A 22811-nucleotide genomic window follows, 5' to 3' on the forward strand; every position below is an offset into this window, starting at 1 on the left:
AATTCAGCCAGTATGGGAACTGAACCTGCACTGTTGGCATCATTCTGCATTCACAAATCTGCCATCCTGCAAACTGAGATTTAAGAATCCAGATTGTACGGCAATACGATTAACTAAGTGATCCTTTTATTCCAGATTGCAATCCTACAGTGATCACAGTTGTGAAATAAAGTCGAGGGTCTGCGCATTGACAGCAGCGTGAAGTTCAAGTGTCTGTGTACTAATTGCACTGTGAGGGTTGAGTGCTGCAGTGCTGATGAGGTTCAAGTGTCTGCACCGCTGACAATGACATTTCAAGTACCCTTGTATGGATGGCAGAGTGATGCTTATGCATCTGCATTTACACGACAGAGCGAGGGTCAGCATTGATTGCCTATCCCTAATTGCCCCTGAGAAGGTGATACGTCCCATGTGATTACTGAAGTGATGTTGTATAATCTGTGGATAAAGTCTATTGTGACTTACCACTTCAATTTTGTCCCTTCAAATTGGATAAAGTTGCTTCTTAACAATATTTTGCAATTTTACATTTGCCGACTTGAATTTTGTTCATTTGCCAAGCTCCATCAGTAATTTTTAAAATGAAATATGTTCTCTTTTATATGTGAAATATTGACAGTTGATATTTACTCTAATAAAGTAGGCAGACTGTAATAGCCTAACAGAATGCACTTTGTTTATGATTCCTGGAATAATGAAAGACAACACTCATGATTTTCGCACTGTTCCCAAAGGAAACATCATCGAGAGAAATGACTGCATTAGCAGTTAACAGAGAGATTTTCTGCCACACTGTTTACAAAATGTAGTGTTTACCATTATGGCCAACGTTCATTGTCCAGTGCAGTATCCCTGTGCAGGTTAAAATCTTCAATGGACACTGAAACATTAATCAGTACTGGATATATAGTATTCTATATAGTACATTGGAGTGAGTTAAAATAAATATAGTGTGATTCAGCTTAACTTTCATTTATTGCAGTAAACAAGCACTCAACTTAAACAAATTCAGAATCTTAAAAACAGAGGTCATGATGTTAAGATTATGAATGAATACAGTCCTGAAGCTGATGGCTGACAGTGCCTCATGAATATTCAGTTTGGGTTGCTAGATATGTTCAAAGTCTGTCCCATTTAACTAGGTAATAGTGCCACACAGCATGATGTAAGGTATTCTCAACAAAAGGAATTTAAGACTTAAGAACAGGGGTTAGCTGTCTGAACCTTTGAGCCTGTTTCACCATTCAATATGATTGCTGACCTGCTTGTGGTCTCTACTCCATTTTCCTATCCTAGCCATTCAACTTTTGACTTCCTTGTCAATCCTTCCTTCCTAGTTTACACATTCTCCTTGTGTCTGCGTGGGTTTCCTCCCACAATCCAAAGATGTGCAGGTTAAGTGAATTGGCCAGGCTAAATTGCCCACAGTGTTAGGTGCATTAGTCAGGGTAAGTACAAGGTAGGGGGATGAGTCTGGATTGGTTACTCTTCGGAGGGTCGGTGTGGGCTTGTTGGGCCGAAGGACCTGTTTCCATACTGTAGGGAATCTAATCTAATGCAGAATTAATTTACAGACCCTTCCACCATTATCCTCGATGGGACATAATTCCACATACTAATGACCCTAAGAAAAATATCGCCTCACTTCTAACCACCTCAGAAAAATATTGCCTCACCTCTAAGAACCTCTATCAAGTATTCACTCTATCAAGTTCCTTCAAAATATGTTTCAACAAGATCAGCTCTCATCCTTCTAAACTCCAACAGATACAGGACAAACCTGTTCAGCCTTTCTTCATAAGCTGACATTTCATCCCAGTAATGAGTTGAATGAACCTTCTCTGAACTGCTTTTAAAGCAACTTGCCTTTTTTTTTTCAAATAAGGAGACCAAAACTGAGCACAGTACTCCAAATGTGGGCCCCTATACAGGTGCAGTAAAACATCCCTACTTAGATATTCCATTCTCCTTGCAATAAACCACAACATGCTACTTGCCTTCCTAATCATTTCTGTAATCCTGAGCTTATGTAATTCATATCCTAGGGCACCCACATCCCTCTTTACCACTGAGCTCTACTGTCTCTCTCCATTTAACTAGTGCACTACTTTTCTATAGTTTCTGCCAAAGTGGCTAAGTTCACATTTATCCAACTTATACTCCACCTGCCAAATACTTGCTCTTTCACTTACCTATTTCCCTTTGCAGACTTCTACTGCCTCTTGACAACTTACTCTCTTGGCCAGCTTGGAAGCACAAGTCTTTGTCTCCATTAGACAATGCTACAGTCACTTCCTCTAATACATTAATGGGGAAATGTACATGTGACACGTTGACAAGATCAAGCAGGTTTCCCTCATATTGGTTGCCTCACCACCTCCTGCAGCACCTGGGTGACAGCTGTGTCCCTCAGCCAGCAATGGTGCTCATCAGCCACTCTTGGTGAAAGGCATTGAAGTCCCCCACGTAGAGTCATTCAATCCCCTTACCATTTTGTGTTTCTTCCAGGTGGTGTTTGACATAGAGGAATATTAATTAATTTACTAAAATGGAAATCAAATGTGTTTTAGGTGATTCCTTGCCCATATTTTCCTCATTCTATGAGAGCGCATGGAGCACAGGGTTCATGTTAAGGACTCCAAAGCCACTCCTGCTCAAGTATATACCAATGTGCTGCCATCTCTGGGACGAGGGTAAGGGGTTGTCACATCAGAATAATGCTAGCTATAATGTACGAATTAGAGACTATGATTATCCTCGGCTGAACTTTACTCCATTGTGTTACTGAAATCTTCCTGCTTCTGTCTTCGCTACAGAGGATAGAACATACATTCCAGTACTAGCTGTACATCAAGAGAAGAAGGGAGAGAGGAACTTAGTGAAGTTACAATCACAAGGGAAGTGGTTCTCAGCAAACTGATGGAGCTGCTGAGCCAAACATTTGGCAAATGGAATACAATGTAGGAAAATGTGAAGCTGTTTAGCAGGAAGAAAGAAAAAGCAGACTTTTACTTAAGTGGAGAACAACTGCAGAATTTTGAGGTTTGGAAGGATTTAGGTTTTCTAATGCACTTGTCACAAAGTTAGTAAGGAGGTAATGAAGATGGCTAATGTGATGCCATGCTTTATTATGAGAGAACTTAAACATAAAAATAAGCAAGTTATGCTTCAGTTATTGGGCATTTGTGTAGCCATATCTCAAATACTGTGTGCAGTTCTGGTCTCATTATTTAAGGAAGAATGTAAATGCATTAGAGACAGTCCAGAAGAGGTTTATTAAATTGCTGCCTGAAACAAGTGGGTTGTTTTATAAGGATTAGCTTGGCTGATTTCAGTCTAGAAAAGTGAATGGCAAGTTGATAGAAGCATACAAAATCCTGAATGGTCCTGTGGAAAGGATGTTTCTTCATATATATCAGTCCAGAACTTGAGGATACCACTTATAATTAGGGGCCATCTTTCAGCACAGAAAAAGGGAGTCTTTTTTCCCCTCTTATTGGACTGTGCAATTTTGGAACTCTGCTTCAGAAGGCAGTGGAGGTAGATCATTAATATTTTTAAGGAAGAGATGGTAGATTCTTGCTAAGTAGGAGAATCAAAACAAACAGATCAAGCATGAACTTATTAAACAGCGGAGCAGGCTCAAGGGGTTAAAAGGTCACCATCTTGTTTTTCATATATTTGTTTAATGGAATAATTTTTAGAAAAATTAATTTTACTGTGAATCTCCATCCAAGTTTTAGCAATAATACTTCCTCCATCCATATTTTGCAAATTATATTTTTGCTGGTTATTTTGAGTTCAGAGAAATACACATGGAGTAATCACCTGGGAATGTAGTGTTTCAAGTTCCTGTGTATTTCAAATCCAATAGTGTCTTGAATGTGGTGGGTTTCTTTGCTTTTTCAGTAAAATCACATCAGAGCTCATAATTTACCAGCTTTGATGTTTCCTGTCACTTCCATGGCTCTTAAAAATAACATCCCTAGGGGTTCCTGTCCTCAGGAGTTTTGTAACACGCAGCAGTGAGGAGGCGGTGAGTTCATAAACAACTGCCAATCCTCAGATCAGCAGGGATGGGAGATGGAAACGTTGCAAAGATTTAATGGAAGAAAAGCTGAGGCAATAAATGCAGACCTGGTGCAGAGGGGGGTGGGGGTAAGAAAGAAAGTGGTGAAGATGTGTTGAAATTCAAGTAGCTTGCATTATTTTATTGAAAGGCATCTAGGGAGGCAGAAAATGATGGTCATACCTAATTACAAATGTTGAATGCAAGACTCAATCCCCAGTGAGAGTCAAGAATTGGAACACATTTGATCCACTTGTTTTATATCAATATTCTGCATGGATGCAATTAATGAGCCCTTTCTAGAAATGACCTAAACCAACAGAATCCATGACAACAACATCTTTAATAAAGGACATTTCAACATCAATTATGCCGTTATTAGCAACACTATAACTTTACAGAGATGGGGAAATGGAGGAAGAGTAAGCCATTCAATTAAATCATAGCTGTTCTTCAATCTCAATGCTATTTTCCCTACACTTATCCCCATGTTCTTTCATTATCATTATCTATTATTAAAATAGATGGAAATGTGTTGCTGGAAAAGCGCAGCAGGTCAGGCAGCATCTAGGGAACAGGAGAATCGACGTTTCGGGCATTAGCCCTTCTTCAGGAATGAGGAAAGTTGGTCCAGCAGGCTAAGATAAAAGATAGGGAGGAGGGACTTGGGGGAGGGGCGTCGGAAATGTGATAGGTGGAAAGAGGTCAAGGTGAGGGTGATAGGTCAGACTGGGGTGGGGGCGGAGAGGTCGGGAAGAAGATTGCAGGTTAGGAAGGCGGTGCTGAATTTGATGATTTGACTGAGACAGGCTGGGGGGAGGGGAAATGAGGAAACTGGTGAAATCCGAGTTCATCCCTTGTGGTTGGAGGGTTCCTAGCCGGAAGATGAGGCGTTCTTCCTCCAATCGTCGTTTCGCTGTGGTCTGACGATGGAGGAGTCCAAAGACCTGCATATCCTTGGTGGAGTGTGAGGGGGAATTGAAATGTTGAGCTACAGGGTGGTTGGGTTGGTTGGTCCGGTGTCCCAGAGGTGTTCTCTGAAACGCTCCGCAAGTAGGCGGCCTGTCTCTCCAATATAGAGGAGGCCACATCGGGTGCAAAGGATGCAATAGATGATATGTGTGGAGGTACAGGTGAATCTGTGGCGGATATGGAAGTTTCCTTTGGGGCCTTGGAGGGAGGTGAGGGGGGAGGTGTGGGCGCGTCTTGCACCTCCTGCGGTTGCAGGGGAAGGTGCCGGGAGTGGAGGTTGGGTTGGTGGGGGGTGTGGATCTGACGAGGGAGTCACGGAGGGAGTGGTCTTTACGGAATGCTGATAGGGGAGGGGAGGGAAATATATCCTTGGTGGTGGGGTCCGTTAGGAGGTGGCGGAAATGGCGGCGGATGATGCGCTGTACATGGAGGTTAGTGGGATGGTAGGTGAGGACCAGTAGGGTTCTGTCCTGGTGGCGGTTGGAGGGGCGGGGTTCAAGGGCGGAGGATCGGGAAGTGGAAGAGATGCGGTGGAGGGCATCGTCGACCACGTCGGGGGGGGAATTGCGGTCCTTGAAGAAGGAGGCCATCTGGGTTGTGCGTTTTTGGAACTGGTCCTCCTGGGAGCAGATGCGGCGGAGTCGAAGGAATTGGGAGAATGGGATGGTGTTTTTACAGGGGGCAGGATGGGAGGAGGTGTAGTCCAGGTAGCTGTGGGAGTCGGTTGGTTTGTAGTAGATGACCGTGTTGATTCGGTCGCCTGAGATAGAAATAGAAAGGTCGAGGAAGGGGAGGGAGGAATCTGAGACTGTCCAGGTGAATTTGAGGTCGGGGTGGAAGGTGTTGGTGAAGTGGATGAACTGTTCAACCTCCTCGTGGGAGCACGAGGCGGCGCCGATACAGTCATTGATGTAGCGGAGGAAAAGGTGGGGGGTGGGGCCAGTGTAGTTGCGGAAGATGGATTGTTCCACATATCCTACGAAGAGGCAGGCATAGCTGGGGCCCATGCGGGTGCCCATGGCTACTCCTTTCGTTTGGAGGAAGTGGGAGGATTGGAAAGAGAAGTTGTTCAGGGTGAGGACCAGTTCAGTCAGTCGAAGGACAGTTATGTTATTATTAAAATAACCAGATGGAAAAAGGAAATAAGTTTTAATTTAATTTGAGATCAGAAACTATTCAAACTTGACCCTTTTAGGCAATAATGCCATCTGAAACTCTCATTCAAATTACTTCCTTTCATTTCGGGTCCAGTGACTCTTTCTCAGTTCTGAGGAGGGATCACCAGACCCGAAACATGAATTCTGATTTCTCTTCACAGATGCTGGCAGACCTTCTGAGCTTTTCCAGCAAATTCTGCTCTTGTTTCTGATTGACAGCATCCACAGTTCTCTTGGCTTTTACGACCTTTCATTAATTAGTAGAAAGTAAGCACATTAACAAAACCTGTGCAAAAATATTTTGTAGGGTGGTTGGATAAGGAGAATACAATCTCCTTTGAGCACTTTAATATGGTAAACATGGTTTAAAAGAAAAGCTTTATGTTTTCTCAGAATTAAATGCACAAAGAACACATGTACACCACCCCCACCACACCACATGTGACTCCTAATGTATTTCCAAACAGAGACTTCAATATAGTTAGCAACCAGATGGCAATGTATGCTCTGCTAATATGGAGAAAAACATTTTAATTCTTGTTGATCAATGAATACTACTGAGGCTATCAAGTGCAAGAGGAGGAAGATTAGCCTTTGGCAATGTTAACAGTTGGCTTCAGTTACTCAAGGCTGGCAATAAATACGTTTGATATTTCTGGTGTTACCATTTTGCTACTTTCGCCACAGCTTGTTTCATGTGAAGCACTGATCCCTAGACATTGCTGAATTATTAGCGGGTACTGAACTGGGATTAGAGTCTCTCAACAGGTGGCATTTCGACAGTTCCCACGGTTCAAGAAGTTTGCCTTCCCATAGAGTACAAGAGTGTGATGAGATGGTAATGACAGTGGACTAACAATAATGAACGCCAGGCTGATGTTAAAGGGCCATGGGTCGAATCCCAACATGGCAGAGGGTGAAATTTGAACTCAGCAAAAATGTGCATTAAAAGCTTGCCTGATGGCGACTACATAACCATTGTTGATTGTCAAATCTGCCACTGTTACTTAGTTTGGTTCACGATACGCCAGACCTCACAACAATGTGGTTAACTCTTAACTGTCAGCTAGGACATTAGGAATGGGGAATACCCCCATCAATTAAACAAAAAAATGTACAAAACATTTCTTGACACTCAATGCAGCTTGTTTTCTCATTTCTAGCTCATCTGGTGGATTGTGAATTTTTTTTTAAATTGCACCAACTTAATATTTCAGTGAAATAGAGTGAACCTTAGGAAATTTTGTGGGTCAGTGCTACACACACCAGTTGTGAGATAAATATCTGTGGACTTTCGCTGCAGGTTTCCACCAATCAACCAGTAAAATATTGCAATAATCTTTCATAAAAGACAAGCTCCTATTCAGCTGAGTCCAGGGAGCTCAAAATCAACTTGTGTAAAGTTCCTGCTCCTTTAAAGCATTCTATCAACTGAAACTTCTTGCTTTCCACCATTTTCCCTCCATCGTTTCCTATTTTCTTTCCCCATCTTCAATCCCTTCTTCTTCTTCTTCTTCCACTTCCTGCTCACCAACTTCCTGCGCACCAACTTCCTTTTGGTTTCCAGCACGTCCTCCTCCATTTACTTCATCCTTCTTCACCAAACTCTGTTTGACCAGAATATTTAAATTCACTTTCTTTCTGCACCCATTTGACTTCCACCTCAAAATTTAAGTAAGGTACTTGACAAAGTTTGGAAGATTAACCACGGCAATGTAGGTGTACCCACACCAACTGAGCTGCATGGTTGAAGAGATCAGCTCAGCCCTCCTTCTCCAGCAGAGTGATCAGCCAGCTGGCAAAGCCCATCTCCTTTGTAGTCTGAGTACTGCTTTGAAGGTTCACATAAGGATTGAGGTGCCTTGGGTCACAGTCAGAACACTCCTGATTCTAATATTCTGTAACTCTCAGGCTTTGTATTTAGAGCACACTCTCTCAGCTTGGTCATCCTCATGTTGGGATAGAATTCTTTGGTTTTACTCTTAAATTCTCTCAACCAGCCAACAAACTTTCAATTGAACCTTGCTTGATGAGAGAAACTTTCTCTTTTGCAGCCAGCTTAGTCCAAAGCCTGAAACGAAACTGCTTGAATGCAGAACCATCCCTATGAGTAAATTGATGCTCTTAAACTGGTCATATGATCATTCATCAGAAGCCACATACATTATTACAAATCCCCTTTGAGAGAAACTTAGTTCTTGAAGTAATCATTATCCAATTATAAAATATCTGCGTCTCTCTAAAAGCAAATGGACCTTCATAGTGGCAGCAATTTAAGTTGGGTTCCTATATGAACATTAATGGAGCTATCACGTGGTACCTAGTGAAAGTGGCTACAGCCTTTTATATATCGGGTACTGTGTGTGTCTTGGAACTAACAAAGGCAGGCATAATGTTAGAACTCAAAGGTGGGATAGTACTGCTGGTTAAAAAGGATATTAATACAATAGTGAGAAAGGATATTAGCTCCGGTGAAGTGAAATATGTATGGGTAGGTGAAGAAAATAATAATGGGGGTTTGTATACAGACCCTCAGACAATAGTGGGAATGTAGGTATAGTATTAAACAGATAGAGAGAAATGCAAGCAATAAAAATACAGCTGGAATAATGGGTTTCTGGTATTACTACTAATATGATTTCCCAATCTATTACCTAATAGATTGGAAAAATCATATTAGTAATAGTACCAAAGAGGAATGTGCACAAGATGATTTTCTGGATCAACTAGAGGTCATCCTCAACTTAGTATTGTGTAATGAGAAAGGAATAATTGGCAAACTAGCTGTGTAAGGCCCCTTGGGGAAGTGTGATCATAATATGATAGAATTCTTCACTAAAGATAGAGAGTGCCATAGTAATTCTGAGACTAAGGTCCTGAATCTGTATAGGGAAAACTACAATGGTATGGGGTGGAGCTGGCTATGATAAGTTAGGGACCATTACTTAAAGGGATAACAATAGGTAGGCAAATTATAGACTGCTTAGTCAGTCGTAGAGAAAATGTTAGAGTCCATTACAGAACATAGAACAATACAGAGCAGAACAGGCCATATGGCCCTCAATGTTGCGCCGACCTGTGAACTAATCTAAGCCCATACCTCTACACTATCCCATCATCATCCTTGTGCTTATCCAAGGATTGTTTAAATCTCCCTAATGTTGCTGAGTTGACTACACTGGCAGGCAGGGCATTCCATGCCCTTATCACTCTCTGAGTAAAGATGCCTCTGACACCTGTCTTAAATCTATGATGCCTCAATTTGGAGCTATGCCCCCTTGTACAAGCTGATGTCATCATCCGAGGAAAAAGACTTTCACTGTCTACCCTATCTAATCCTCTGATCATCTTGTGTGTCTCTATCAAATCCCTTCTTAGCCTTCTTCTCTCCAATGAGAACAGACCCAAGTCTCTCAGCCTTTCCTCATAAGACATTCCCTCCAGACAGGGCAACAGATCCTGGTAAATCTCCTCTGCATTTTTTCCAATGCTTCCACATATAATCCTCACAGTTTCCTTCTGCAAGCATAAATGATTTAATGGCTAAACACTTGGAAAACAGTGACAAAATTGGACAGAGTCAGCATGGAATTACTAAAGGGAAGTGTTTGACAAATCAACTGGAAGTTTCTGAGGATATAAATAGATTACTTACAGTGTGGAAACAGGCCCTTCGGCCCAACAAGTCCACACCGACCCGCCGAAGCGCAACCCACCCATACCCCTACATTTACCCCTTTAACCTAACACTACGGGCAATTTAGCATGGCCAATTCACCTGACCCGCACATTTTTGGATTGTGGGAGGAAACCGGAGCACCCGGAGGAAACCCACACAGACACGGGGAGAACGTGCAAACTCCACACAGTCAGTCGCCTGAGTCGGGAATTGAACCCGGGTCTCTGGCGCTGTGAGGCAGCAGTGCTAACCACTGTGCCACCGTGCCGCCCATAAATAGTAGAGATGATAAAGGAGAACCAGTCGATGTTATTTATTTGGACTTGTGCAAGGTCCCAAATTATAGATTCACATATAAAATTAATCAAATGGGTTTGTGGATTTTGTGCTGACATAGAAAAAGAACTGGCAGGAAAAAAGCATAGGAATAAGTGAGTCACCTTCCAAGTGGCAACCAGTGACCAGTGGGATACCACAGGGAGCAGTGCTTGGACCACAGTTATTCACAATATATAGTAATGAGCTAGACGAGGGAACTAAATGTAACCGCTCAAAATTTGCAGATGACACAAAGCTGGGTGGGAGAGTGAACTGTATGGTGGATGCAGAGATAATTTAGTGTGACTTAGACAAGTTGAGAGAGTGAGCAAATACATGGAAAATGCAGCATAATTTAGACAAATGTAAGGTTATTTTCTTTCGTATCAAAAACAGGAATATTGTTGTCTGAAGTATGATTGATTAGAAAAGGGGAGAATGCAATAAGACCTTGGTGATGTTGTTCATGCATGAAAGCAAGCATCCATGTGCAACCGGTGATGAAGCTGGCAAATGTTATGTTGGTGTTCACAGCGATTGGATTAGAGTACAGGAGAAAGGATTTTTTTAAAAAATTAGATTCCCTACAGTCTGGAAACAGGCCCTTCGGCCCAACAAGTCCACACCGACCCTCCGAAGAGTAACCCACCCAGACCCCTTTCCCTCTGACTATGGGCAACTTGGCACGGCCAATTCACCTGACCTGTACATCTTTGGACTGTAGGAGGAAACCGGAGCATCCGGAGGAAACCCATGCAGACACAGGGAGAATGTGCAAACTCCACACAGACAGTTGCCCATGGCTGGAATCGAACCTGGGACCCTGGTGCTGTGAGGCAGCAATGCTAACCACTGAGCCACCATGCCACCGAACAGGGTGTTGGGGGTGAGGTCATACCTAGAGTATTATGTCCCAGATTATTTTGGTTTCCATACTCTTATCTGATCTGGCCTACATGTGATTCCAGACCCACAGCAATGTGGTTGACTCTTAACTGCTCTCTGGGCATTTAGCGATAGGTATTAAATGTTGGCCTAGCCAGTGATGCCCACATCCTGAGAATGAATAATAAAAAGAAAAGGTGGATGTTCTGGCTGTAGAGGAAGTGCAAAGAAGGTTTATGAGTCTGATTTCTGAGATGGCATGACTGACACATGAAGAGCGATTAGATCAATTAGAGCTTTGTTCACTAGAGTTTAGAAGAGTGAAGATGGGGGAGAGGGGGTGGAATCTCAGAAACATATAAAATTCTAATCAGACTATGCAGGTCAAATGCAGGACTTTTCCAATGACTAGGTCATAGTCTCAGGTGAGGGGCTAGGCCAGTTAGGACTGAGAATAGGATAAATTTCTTCACCCAGTGAGTGGTGGGCCTATGAAATTCTCTGCCACAGAAAGCAGTTTTGAAGGACTTTTCAGGAAGGAGTCAGAAAATAATTCTCAGGGTTAAAGGGAATCAAAGGGTATGGGGCGAAAGCAGGAAAAGGGTACCGAGTAGGATGCTCAGCCATGAGCATATAGAATGGCAGAGCAGGCTTGAAGGGCCGAATGGCTTACTGCTGTCCCGATTTTCTTTGCTGGCACATTACTGGAAGAGCCCTCAATAGACAATAGGTGCAGGAGTAGGCCATTCTGCCCTTCGAGCCTGCACCACCATTCAATATGATCATGGTTGATCATCCTTAATCAGTATCCTGTTCCTGCCTTATCTCCATAACCCTTGATTCCACTATCCTTGAGAACTCTTTCTTAAATGAATCCAGAGACTGGGCCTCCACTGCCCTCTAGGGCAGAGCATTCCACACAGCCACCACTCTCTGGGTGAAGAAGTTCTTCCTCATCTCTGTCCTAAATGGTCTACCCCGTATTTTTAAGCTGTGTCCTCTGGTTCGGCACTCACCCATTAGCGGAAACATGTTTCCTGCCTCCAGAGTGTCCAATCCTTTAATAATCTTGATTCAGAGATGCCGGTGTTGGACTGGGGAGTAAAAAGTTAAAAATCATACAACACCAGGTTATAGTCCAACAGGTTTAATTGGAAGCACACTAGCTTTCGGAGCAACGCTCCTTCATCTGACAATCACCTGATGAAGGAGCGTCGCTCCGAAAACTAGTATGCTTCCAATTAAACCTGTTGGACTATAACCTGGTGTTGTATGATTTTTAACTTTAATAATCTTATATGTCTCAATCAGATCCCCTCTCAGTCTTCTAAACTCAAGGGTATACAAGCCCAGTTGCTCCAGTCTATCAGCATAAGGTAGTCCTGCCATTCCAGGAATTGACCTTGTTTTATGATTTAATTTAAGATGGAGTACAAGGCAAGCTGGATCTGTGTTCTGATCTGACTTGATAGATCATATTCTTTTAAAGAACATTAAGCAAGAAAGAAGCAAGGATCAGAAAAAAAAAAATCAGCAGGATTCTGGGATTCAATTGAAATGCCAAGATTAAAAACTTCAATAGATAAACTTAAACAAAACACACATCAGAAATGTTCAATTTATCAGCATGCTAACAAGGCATGGTCATTATTTTAAACCATATACATTATATATACCTAACATAGACTTTAGTTTAGAGTTCAGTGATACTGTACTTCACCAAATCTCGATAAAACTCTAATTCCTTTGCCAGGCAAATCTTCAATTCTGAAGGTCTAACCCTGGAAATTTCCTCAAAGCCTCAGAGACTCAAGGCTGCTTCAATGACACTTTAGTTGTTCATTTTCTTCTTTCAAGACTGGTGATCTCAGGACTGGTAAGAATTCCTCCAAGTCCATAAATACCAACACATTTCCAGCTTCTATCAGACAAATAGCTTGACCGAGCAGCCACGATTTTCTCAAACCTTTAACCATTCTCAGCTGTATCCAGCTAAATACTACTTGTGGTTTTCTTCACTTCACTTTTAGTTGCACACAACTGTCAGTGGCTTCCATGTCTTTCTCCTGCCCTCAATGCCCAGAGTCTTTGACAGGACCACCTTTGCTGCCTGAAGCCACTTCATTACTTCAGTATTCCCCCAGCTTTACGCTACCCCTAACCTCTGCTAGAAACCCCACTCCGAGATAAATCGAAATCACTGAACCTTCTTTAAGATCCATCCTTTTCCAAGACAATGTAGCAGGGTCCGTCTTTAATCTGGGTCTTTGGGTCTACTAAATGTTTTTCAGCTACTTTAGCTCCAACATCCTCCTGACTGCTATTACTGTGAGCTGTATCTCCATCTGTGCAAACCACATGCTGTTTTTATAGTTTCATCTCTTCTATTCTGATTCTATTAAACCAATATAGGTAACCTTTTGAACTGCCATTTGTTTTAATCATTAATGCTGAACATTTTAATCACCTTTCCTTTTGCAGCTGTTAACTTCTTAAAGCAGCTTAGTCCCAGCCTTTTAAATGCATTACACTTTAAAGGCTTGACCCCACTGTTCTGGTGGGTGCAAGAACATGCCGATGCACTATTTGGAAGAGCAGGCATCCTGGTCAATATTTATTTCTCAACCAACACATTTTTAAAAACTCAGAATATCCAGTTATTGTCACATTGCTGTGTGTGCGAGTTTGCTATGTGCAATTGGCTCAGCTTTTCCAACATTACAACAGTGACCACACTTTAAAAAGTACTTCATTGGCTCCGAGATGCTGTGGGATGTCCAGTGATAGTGGAAATGACATTTTATATAATGCCTTTCCCAGAGGTAATTTGTAGGATCATGTGAACTTTAATGTATGAATAAACAGAGTAAGATCTAAAATGGAATGGGATGGCATAATGTCTTGTGCCTAATGGGGCTGCTCAAAGTCATTGAGTTTTAGTTTTTGGTTCAATCTGGTTCTAGCATTCTCTGATCCATCTACCTTCTGTCCAATACATCTGTTGTCCATCTCTATGTAGAATCTGCTTGCACAGCTATTGTGTGGAAATAGTGACGTCCATTTTGGTGCATGCAGTTTGCTAGTAAAATGAAAACAAGGCCCAAGGTTGAAAACAAAACTATCCCTGCACCATGATTTTGGACAGAAACTGTGTCCATATGTTGATCCCACACTCACACTGGGCAAAACTTGGAAATCCCTGCAGAGGTAATGATTTCCCTAGGCTGTTCCTAAAACAAAAATTACGCACAGAATAACAATACTATTTAATCAATATCGTACCATGGTTATGATTTGGTCTGTAAGAATATTAACAAAATCTAATTGAATTTCACAGCAACCTTGAAGCGCTGGCTTTTGTGAATAACAGTGAACAAACAGCACTTTCTACTCATTGCCCTTACAAGTCTCACAGGTTTGCCATGGCTTTTACATAGCAATATTCAATAACCAGTTAAAACAGTATGCCATGCTCAACAGATGAGCTGCAAGATGTGTAAGCAGGAGATGCTATCACACCAAAGGAGGTCATTTTGCCCATCATGTTTGCCATCTTTGACAGCAACTGCCTTTTCCTCAGCCCTATCATTTCTTTCCCACAAACTTAAGGAAATCTTTCTGAGCCACACAGGCTCTGAAGCAGGAAGTGTAATTTACAGCATTTAATATTTCGTAAACTCGTATGTAGAAAGTAAAATAGAAAATGAAGGACCGTCTTTTATTTCTCCCTCTCTATTCTAAGAAAAATGTAAAAAAAACTTTAAAAAATTCAACAAGAGACTCCACTACAGCGACTGTAATGCAGCCAGCCAGCTGGCCATCACAGAATATGAGTTCCCTGATTGGGACTGTTAATCTGGTCCAATCAGGGAGACCTGGCTGACAGAGACAAACATGAATGTTAGACACCGTGTTCACACGGAGAGCTGGTTCTGAGGGAGCTGGAGCAGTGCCAGGGACTTTCCATATGCAAATAAAGAGTGACTTGGTTATGGGACACAGGCCACTGTGGAGTTATTTCACCTCATGTATAAATTTTAATTTTCAGGGCTAGAGAGATTGTTGGACAGTAATTAGAATTTATTACAGCTTAAAATTCACTTCCCTTGAATAGTCCAGTTTAATCCTTTTTCATTATGGAAGAAAAATAGTACAGATGCCAGAAAACAAAAAGAAGGACGATAAAACCTGGAACAATGCAGTGAGCCAGGTAGCATCAGTAGAGAAAAATAGAGCTAACATTTCAGCTCAAAAACATTCATTAAAACGGAGTGAAAGAGAAATGTAAGGAAGACAAAATATGGAGGTGGAAACCAGAACTCCCTTATTCAGTCTGCAAGCATGACCCTGAGCTTCTGGTTGTTTTTCATATTACATTGGGTACATGCTGACCTGTCCATCCATAACTTGCTAGACTATTCCAGTAAAGCTCAAAACAAGCTTGCGGAACAATACCTTAACTTTCAGGTTGGCAGTATGCAACGCTCTGTAGTCAATGTTAAGTTCAACAACATCAGATCATAACCCAAGCTTCCATCTTATTCAGAGATGTTTTCTTTGCCGTTGTTTTGCAGGATTGGTCTTCATCTTGTTTCATTATTATGTTTTCATGTGGCATTACCATGGTTTTTAAAGTAGCATTTCATATCTCACAAGGGCACAACCTTTGAATCTTTGCTATATCCATTTTCACTCTTTTTGGCTATTGGATCATGATTTTTCTTTTGCTAATTAATCTCCTCTGGCTTCTTATCTCAAACCTCTCCCTTGTTTGTCTCGCTCCCTGTTCTTTTGCCGGCTTAAGAATTGTCACATTCCTATTTCTCTCTTGCTTTGATGGGAAGGCATTGACCTGAAACATTGACTCTGTCATTCTACACAGAGTTAAAAATCACACAACATCAGGTTATAGTCCACAGATTTATTTGGAAAGTACTAGCTTTCGGAGCACTCCTGATGTTGCGTGATTTTTAACTTTGTCTACCCCATTCCAACACTGGCACCTCCTCATCATTCTACACAGATGATGAGTGATCTGCTGAGTCATTCCAGTTTCCTTTGTTCTGAAATTTTCGGTATGTTCAGTGAGGAAGTACTTCATCTTCAGTCTCCATGTGCTCGAACGTCCAATTTGCTTGCCAGAAACTGTCAGAATGAAGCTTGCTGAAGATCAGGACAAAATGCACAGGAACTTGCAAACCTCTCTGTGTTTTGGATACATAAAAACAGCATGTTGCTGTCTAATTCACCCCTCAATAACAATGCGCCTCACAGTTAGTTCCTACTGCTAAAATGTGGGTCAGTAATCTGGTAAGCAAATATTTTTCTCTTGCTCAGAGTCAATTTAGGTCTAATTGTGATAAAGATTAGCTGATAAATAACATTGGAGAAAGCCTCCAATTTAGTTCTCAGTAATGGGAACAGCAGCAGCTCCAGACGTAATCATGTAATAAATATGGAAGAGAAACACTAATTTGTTTTGTATGGACTGAGCACAAATGATAGGACATGGCAAGGTGACAGAGCTTTCTTAATGTTTCAGCTTCTAGAGGTCCATTGTAAATATTCTCAGTGGCCATTCACTTGGAAAATATCAGCACCTTCTTTCCGACTAACATGCTGTTCTAGGCTAAAGAAAATCCTCATACAAACAATGCCTTCATAAGGCCATAGCAAAGGGTAGAGATGCTACTATAATGTTGCAGCCTCACTGCATTATACAAATGGATTATTTTCAAATTTAGCTCGTTCAAAACTTGATATGACAATACTGCACAAAACACTGATTAGACAAAATTCGGTTTGACTAATGGAAGATTGTTCCATATAACAGTATAATGGGAGCAGAAGTAGGCCATTTGATCCATAAAGCATGCTCTGCCATTTATTAAGAATGTGATATAGCTTTTCCTCCCTCTTCCCCATTATCCTTGGCTCCTCTATAGAATAAATATTAGCTTAAAATCAGCTGTGAAATTGTCAATAATCCTGTCACTACTGGAATTTTTTCCTCAACGGGTTCCAATTTATTGCTGCCTGAGAGAGGGCATTCTTTCTCATCTTCATTTTAAATGGGAGACCTCTTATACTCAAACTATATCTCTTGGTTCTAGATTTCCCATATGTGGGAGAATATTCTCTCAATATTTATCACATGAATAGGAGGGGTTTGCCGCGATATGGCCCAAATGCTGGCAAATGGGACTAGGTATAGTTAGTATAGCTGGTTGACATGGATAAATTGGACCAAAGAGTTTCCGTGCTGTGCAACTCTATGAATCTAACCCGTCAAACTCCCTCAGAATCTTGCATGTTTCTTTCTTCTAACCTTCAATGAGGATAGGCTCAAACTTTCTTTATAAAACAATCAATCTGCTCAATCTAACAAAGAACAGTAACACACCCGCAATGACCAGCCTCCTGCAAGTTTTTACCTAACTGATAATCCACATGTAAAGGTTATTATTTTTTTTTTCTTTATTCTTTCATGGGATGTGAGCACTGAAAGCAAGGCCAGCTTTTGTTTTTCAATATCTAATTGCGCTGGAACAGAATATTTCAGAACACAGTTAAGGTCAAACAAGCGGCAGTGAGTCTGGAGTCACATGTAAGCAAGACCAAGTCAGGAGATTTCCTTCCCCAAATGACATCAGTGAATCAGATGGGATTTTTATGACAATCAACAAGAGTTTTGTTGCATCATGTACTGAGACGAGCTTTCAATTTCAGAGTTGTATCAATTGCATTTACTTTCCACCCAGCATCCATGGTGGTACGTGAATCTGTGTCTTGAGAGCATTAGGCTAGAGCTTGGAATTATTATTCCAATAACAATACCACTATGCCACCAAGATCCTGACATTTATACCTGATGACTGTGTCTGTGATCCAACAGTCAAAAAAGATGTGATGCTGGAAAAGCACAGCCGGTCAGGCAGCATCTGAGGAGCAGAAGAGTCAATGTTTCGAGCATAAGCTCTTCCTCATTCCTGATGAAGAGTTTATGCTCAAAAAGTCGACTCTCCTGCTCCTAAGGGCTTATGCCCAAAACGTCGATTCTCCTGTTCCCTGGATGCTGCCTGACCTGCTGCGCTTTTCCAGCAACACATTTTCAGCTGCTACCTGATCAGCTGTGCTTTTCCAGTGCTACATTTTTTGACTCTGAACTCCAGCATCTGCAGTCCTCACTTTCTCCCTCTGTGATCTAACAGCCACTCAAATGTCATTTCTGCCTAATTCTCTTCATTCAGCTTAACTTAATCCCCTTCATCAGTGAATAGCCAGAGTATTGTTCTGGATTAAATAACTCAAAATACTCTTTTACAACACATATGGAGATAAATTAATGGGCACGTTTTACAACTTCTTTCATAGGAACTATATTTTGAATGACATATATAAATTAATGTGAGGACTGTTAAGAGAGACACATTTTTAAAAAAACATAATTTACCAGGATTGATGCATAATGACCACAGCAAGGATTTGATACCTAATATGAGCTCTATTTTTATGGCTATGCTTTCCTGCAATGTGCAGATTATCACGAACTGAAGAGTTGTTTGCAGTAAACTGAGCAAATTGGAACTGGAACCAATTTACTGAGGCAGAGGAAGAGGGAGACAGAAAAGACACAAAAGTAGGTGCTTCAGTGGAAGGTGCCTGTTGTTGCAGTCAAAGAAAAACTTAGTTTAACCCTGATGAAAGCTGTTGCTGCAAGCTATAACTTTTGAATTGATAAATCAGAGACATTTTTTAAAGGAGTCACCACTCTGCACTTCTTACAAACCAGTGGACGCTTCCAGAGAATGACTTTTGAACAAGGAGTCTCACCAGTTGAAGGAGGGTCATATCAAAACTGGAAGTGGGAAACAAAGATAATTGAACTGATTTTTCAGTTTGTAATCATCTTTCAATAATCTATTTTCCCTATTTATTTGACTGTGTTTTTGTCCACATATGTGAAAACGGCCATTTCTGTGGGGATTAAAGTTTTAGTAATTAATGTAACGTGTCAATGGTTTATATCTGTTCACCTGTAGCTATAATTTAATTAATTGTCATAAATAATAGTTCATCCTGCCACTTTCCTGAAATCTAAGCAAAAATATGTTAAAAAACATATCTTCAGTACAGATTGAATAGCAGGCCTTCAGCTAATGGTACAGGAAACAATAAAATGACACCAAGGAACAGATTTCATTCAGCAATGATATAAGCAACAGTATGGTACTTAGAGCACAGTTTCTGGAAGAACTCGAAAGGAGCATTTGATAGCACCTCACCTGTGCCAGAGAAGTGCTTCGGTTCTTGTTCAGCTCTAATCCAAAATCTCGGTGTCTAGCCCCTTTGTTACTAGAGTTACACTTGTAGCAGGTCCACCTTGTCTGTCCTTCGGTTCGAATGCCACAGTCTTTACTCTGAAGACATTGAGAATGGTAGATATGGCCACAGCTGGAAATGAAAATGGATACTGGTCAACAAAACTCCTTGTTGCCGACTGATAGCCATCTAAATGAAAACTTACATTTTAAAACCTTATGTCCAACAACACTGGAATTTGTAAAGAAAGACCGGCACACAGATTAAAGTGTGACATTGACAAGATGTTCACTATGCCTGCACCTCAGGTATTATGGATAGTATGACAGTCTATGCAAGACTTGAATTTGAGACTCAAAAGTCATTGAATTCTAATGTTTTTTTAAAAAGCTATATGTAATAAGATTTATACCGGTCATCATTAAACAAAATCAACAAGTCTTTTTTAAAATTTTAAAGTTTCCTCGTGGGCTGAGGTAAATGTAGGTTATTTTATTGTTCATTCTTGTTTGTTCAAAAGAGGCTCTTTTCTCAAATAAATGCAGTTTATTGCATGATAGCAATCAGGGTCAAAAGTGTGGTGCTGGTAAAGCACAGCAGGTCAAGCAGCATCTGAGGAGCAGGAGTATTAACATTTTGGGCATAAGCATCAGGAATGAAGGGTTTATGCCTGAGATGTCAACTCTCCTGCTCCTTGGATACTGCCTGACCTGCTGCGCTTTTTCAGCGCCACACTTTTCTACTCAGTCTTTGCCAGGTAACCCTCTTGCTCTGAATATACTTCTGAAATGCTTTGGGGTTTACCTTAGTACAATTTTCCAAAGATATTTCGTGGCCCCTCTTTACCCTCTCTTAATTTATTTATTAAGCACACCCTACATGCTCTATACTCCTAAAGGGCCTCCCTTGTTTTTCATGCTCTGTGTCTAACATTTGCTTCCTTCTTTACTTTATCAAATTTTCAAAGTCTCTTATCATCCTGGGTCCCTTGAACTTGCTGCCCTAGCCTTTCACTCTTAGTGGAATATGCTGGCCCTGAACTCTCACTGCACTACTTTTTTAAAAGACCTGCACTTTCCAAATGTAGACTTACCTGCAACCAACTGCTCCCAGTCAATGTTTGCCAATTTTCTGTCTAACAATATTGAAATTGGCCTTGCCCACTTCAAATCTGCAGTATCCTTATCCCTTTGCATCTTGACTTTGAAACTTAGAGTTATCACCACTATTCCCAAAATGCTCACTCACTGACAGTTCAACCACTTTCCCAGGATTAGATTGCTCACACATCAACACAGTGAACAAATTGCTGCGGTAGATTTGAAATTGATGTCAGATGAGATGATACAAACATTCAAGATGAACATTTAATCTTTTTATTTTCCAGGGAAGAATTCTCAGTACTGTTTATAAAGATGATGTTATATAAATAGCAGTCCTCGAGTAGCACATGTGATGGAGTGGAACGGTTGGGTTCAGCAGCAAAACAACCAGCATCCTTCCTCATCAACAAACTGAAGCACAGAGTCTACAAAGGTCATCACAGATTTGCTGGCAGGATGTGAAAAAAGTAAAGACTTTGATTGAAAATGATCTGCGTAAGACTCCACAGAAGCTACCACTGAAATGGAATCATCAAGGTCCACACATTCAGGATAAGAGGCTGTCTAATACTGAGATCCAGATTACTGTCAACAAGAAATAACCTGGCTCAGAAATCCATGATACTACAAACAAGAAATACCCATTTCATCAAGGTGACCCGTCATCCGTGAAAAGAAGTTCATGAGATTAAAAGGTTCCATTACAGCTGTCAGTCTCTGAGAATTGTACGTGCTCAAGAAGAAAATTCAGGAGATTAAAAGGTCCTCCAGCTGTGGTAATGATCAAATTGCATTTTTCACCAGGAATAAAGTTTTCCATGAAGGACATTCAACAAATAAAAATGCACTCCAACGAAGGGAGACTTTAGAGATCATATAAAGGTCAGATAGGATCAAGGTCAAAGTCCTCAAGCTTAAAAAAAAATCCATTTACCAGGTTCAAATGCGTTCTGGAAGAATTTGGAAAACTCCAGGTCTCCTGGATTTGTGAAGAGACATGGGGGAGGTACAGTAATGGGAATTGTAATTACATTTTCATATGAATGTATTATAGGAAGAAAAGCTCAGTGGAGAGACTGCAAAAGGCAATAGTTCTGAAAAGGTTAATGCTGAAGACAGTGTTAAGCGCTATCCAATTTGATCATGTACCGGTAAGCACTTTTAAAACCAAACGGTCTTACCTTCGCGAGCAGCAGCGAAGGTAAGACCGTTTGGTTTTAAAAGTGCTTACCGGTAGCGGGCAGCGGTGTTTTTTTTCTCTCTCTTCACAGAAAGAGCGGGAGCACCAGGGGGAAGTGACGACGACCAGAGGGGCAGCCGGGAAGGAAAGCGGTGAGTATTTATACTCACCCTTCGAAGCCGTCGGTCATTTCCAGTGCGAGCAGCAGCGAAGGTAAGACCGTTTGGTTTTAAAAGTGCTTACCGGTAGCGGGCAGCGGTGTTTTTTTTTCTCTCTTCACAGAAAGAGCGGGAGCACCAGGGGGAAGTGACGACGACCAGAGGGGCAGCCGGGAAGGAAAGCGGTGAGTATTTATACTCACCCTTCGAAGCCGTCGGTCATTTCCAGTGCGAGCAGCAGCGAAGGTAAGACCGTTTGGTTTTAAAAGTGCTTACCGGTAGCGGGCAGCGGTGTTTTTTTTCTCTCTCTTCACAGAAAGAGCGGGAGCACCAGGGGGAAGTGACGACGACCAGAGGCGCAGCTGGGAAGGAAAGCGGTGAGTATTTATACTCACCCTTCGAAGCCGTCGGTCATTTCCAGTGCGAGCAGCAGCGAAGGTAAGACCGTTTGGTTTTAAAAGTGCTTACCGGTAGCGGGCAGCGGTGTTTTTTTTCTCTCTCTTCACAGAAAGAGTGGGAGCACCAGGGGGAAGTGACGACGACCAGAGGGGCAGCCGAGACCCGGAAGCAGTTAGTGTAAGCTTACCTGGGTAGGTTTTTTCCCCCTTTAAAAGCGCGAAGGAGAGGAACCCGAGGCACTACACGGGTAGTGCCTCCCACCCGCCCTCCTCCTCTAACCTAATAATAACACCTGTTGTGGTAAGTAGGTAAGTGCTGAATTTTGCTTGTTGTATTCTTTAGACCCAGTTTTTTTTTAAATAAAAGTTAGCTTTAGAGGGATGGCAGTGAAGGCAGTGCAATGTTCCTCCTGCAACATGTATGAGGTGAGGGATGCCATCGACGGCCCTGCCGATTACACTTGCAGGAAGTGCACCCATCTCCAGCTCCTCCAAGACCGTGTTAGGGAACTGGAGCTGGAGTTGGATGAACTTCGGATCATTCGGGAGGCAGAGGGGGTCATAGATCAG

General features: G+C 41.6%; 1 protein-coding gene across 4 annotated transcripts in view; it reads right to left on the reverse strand.

Annotated features, from left to right (window-relative positions):
• vps8 (VPS8 subunit of CORVET complex) overlaps positions 1-22811 on the reverse strand; it is a 570470-nt gene that overhangs the window by 146720 nt on the left and 400939 nt on the right. For all 4 annotated transcript variants that reach the window (XR_015757598.1, XM_043693080.2, XM_043693078.2 and 1 more), the window contains one exon: positions 19366-19534. Coding sequence is in view for 3 of the 4 variants with exons in the window: in XM_043693080.2 (XP_043549015.2) it covers positions 19366-19534 (169 nt within the window). In the remaining variant the exon portion in view is untranslated. The remainder of the gene's footprint in view (positions 1-19365; positions 19535-22811) is intronic.

The sequence above is a fragment of the Chiloscyllium plagiosum genome, unplaced genomic scaffold, assembly GCF_037043375.1.
Source record: "Chiloscyllium plagiosum isolate Xiang-an unplaced genomic scaffold, Cpla_swu_hap1 HiC_scaffold_7, whole genome shotgun sequence".
In the NCBI taxonomy this organism is placed as follows: domain Eukaryota; kingdom Metazoa; phylum Chordata; class Chondrichthyes; order Orectolobiformes; family Hemiscylliidae; genus Chiloscyllium; species Chiloscyllium plagiosum.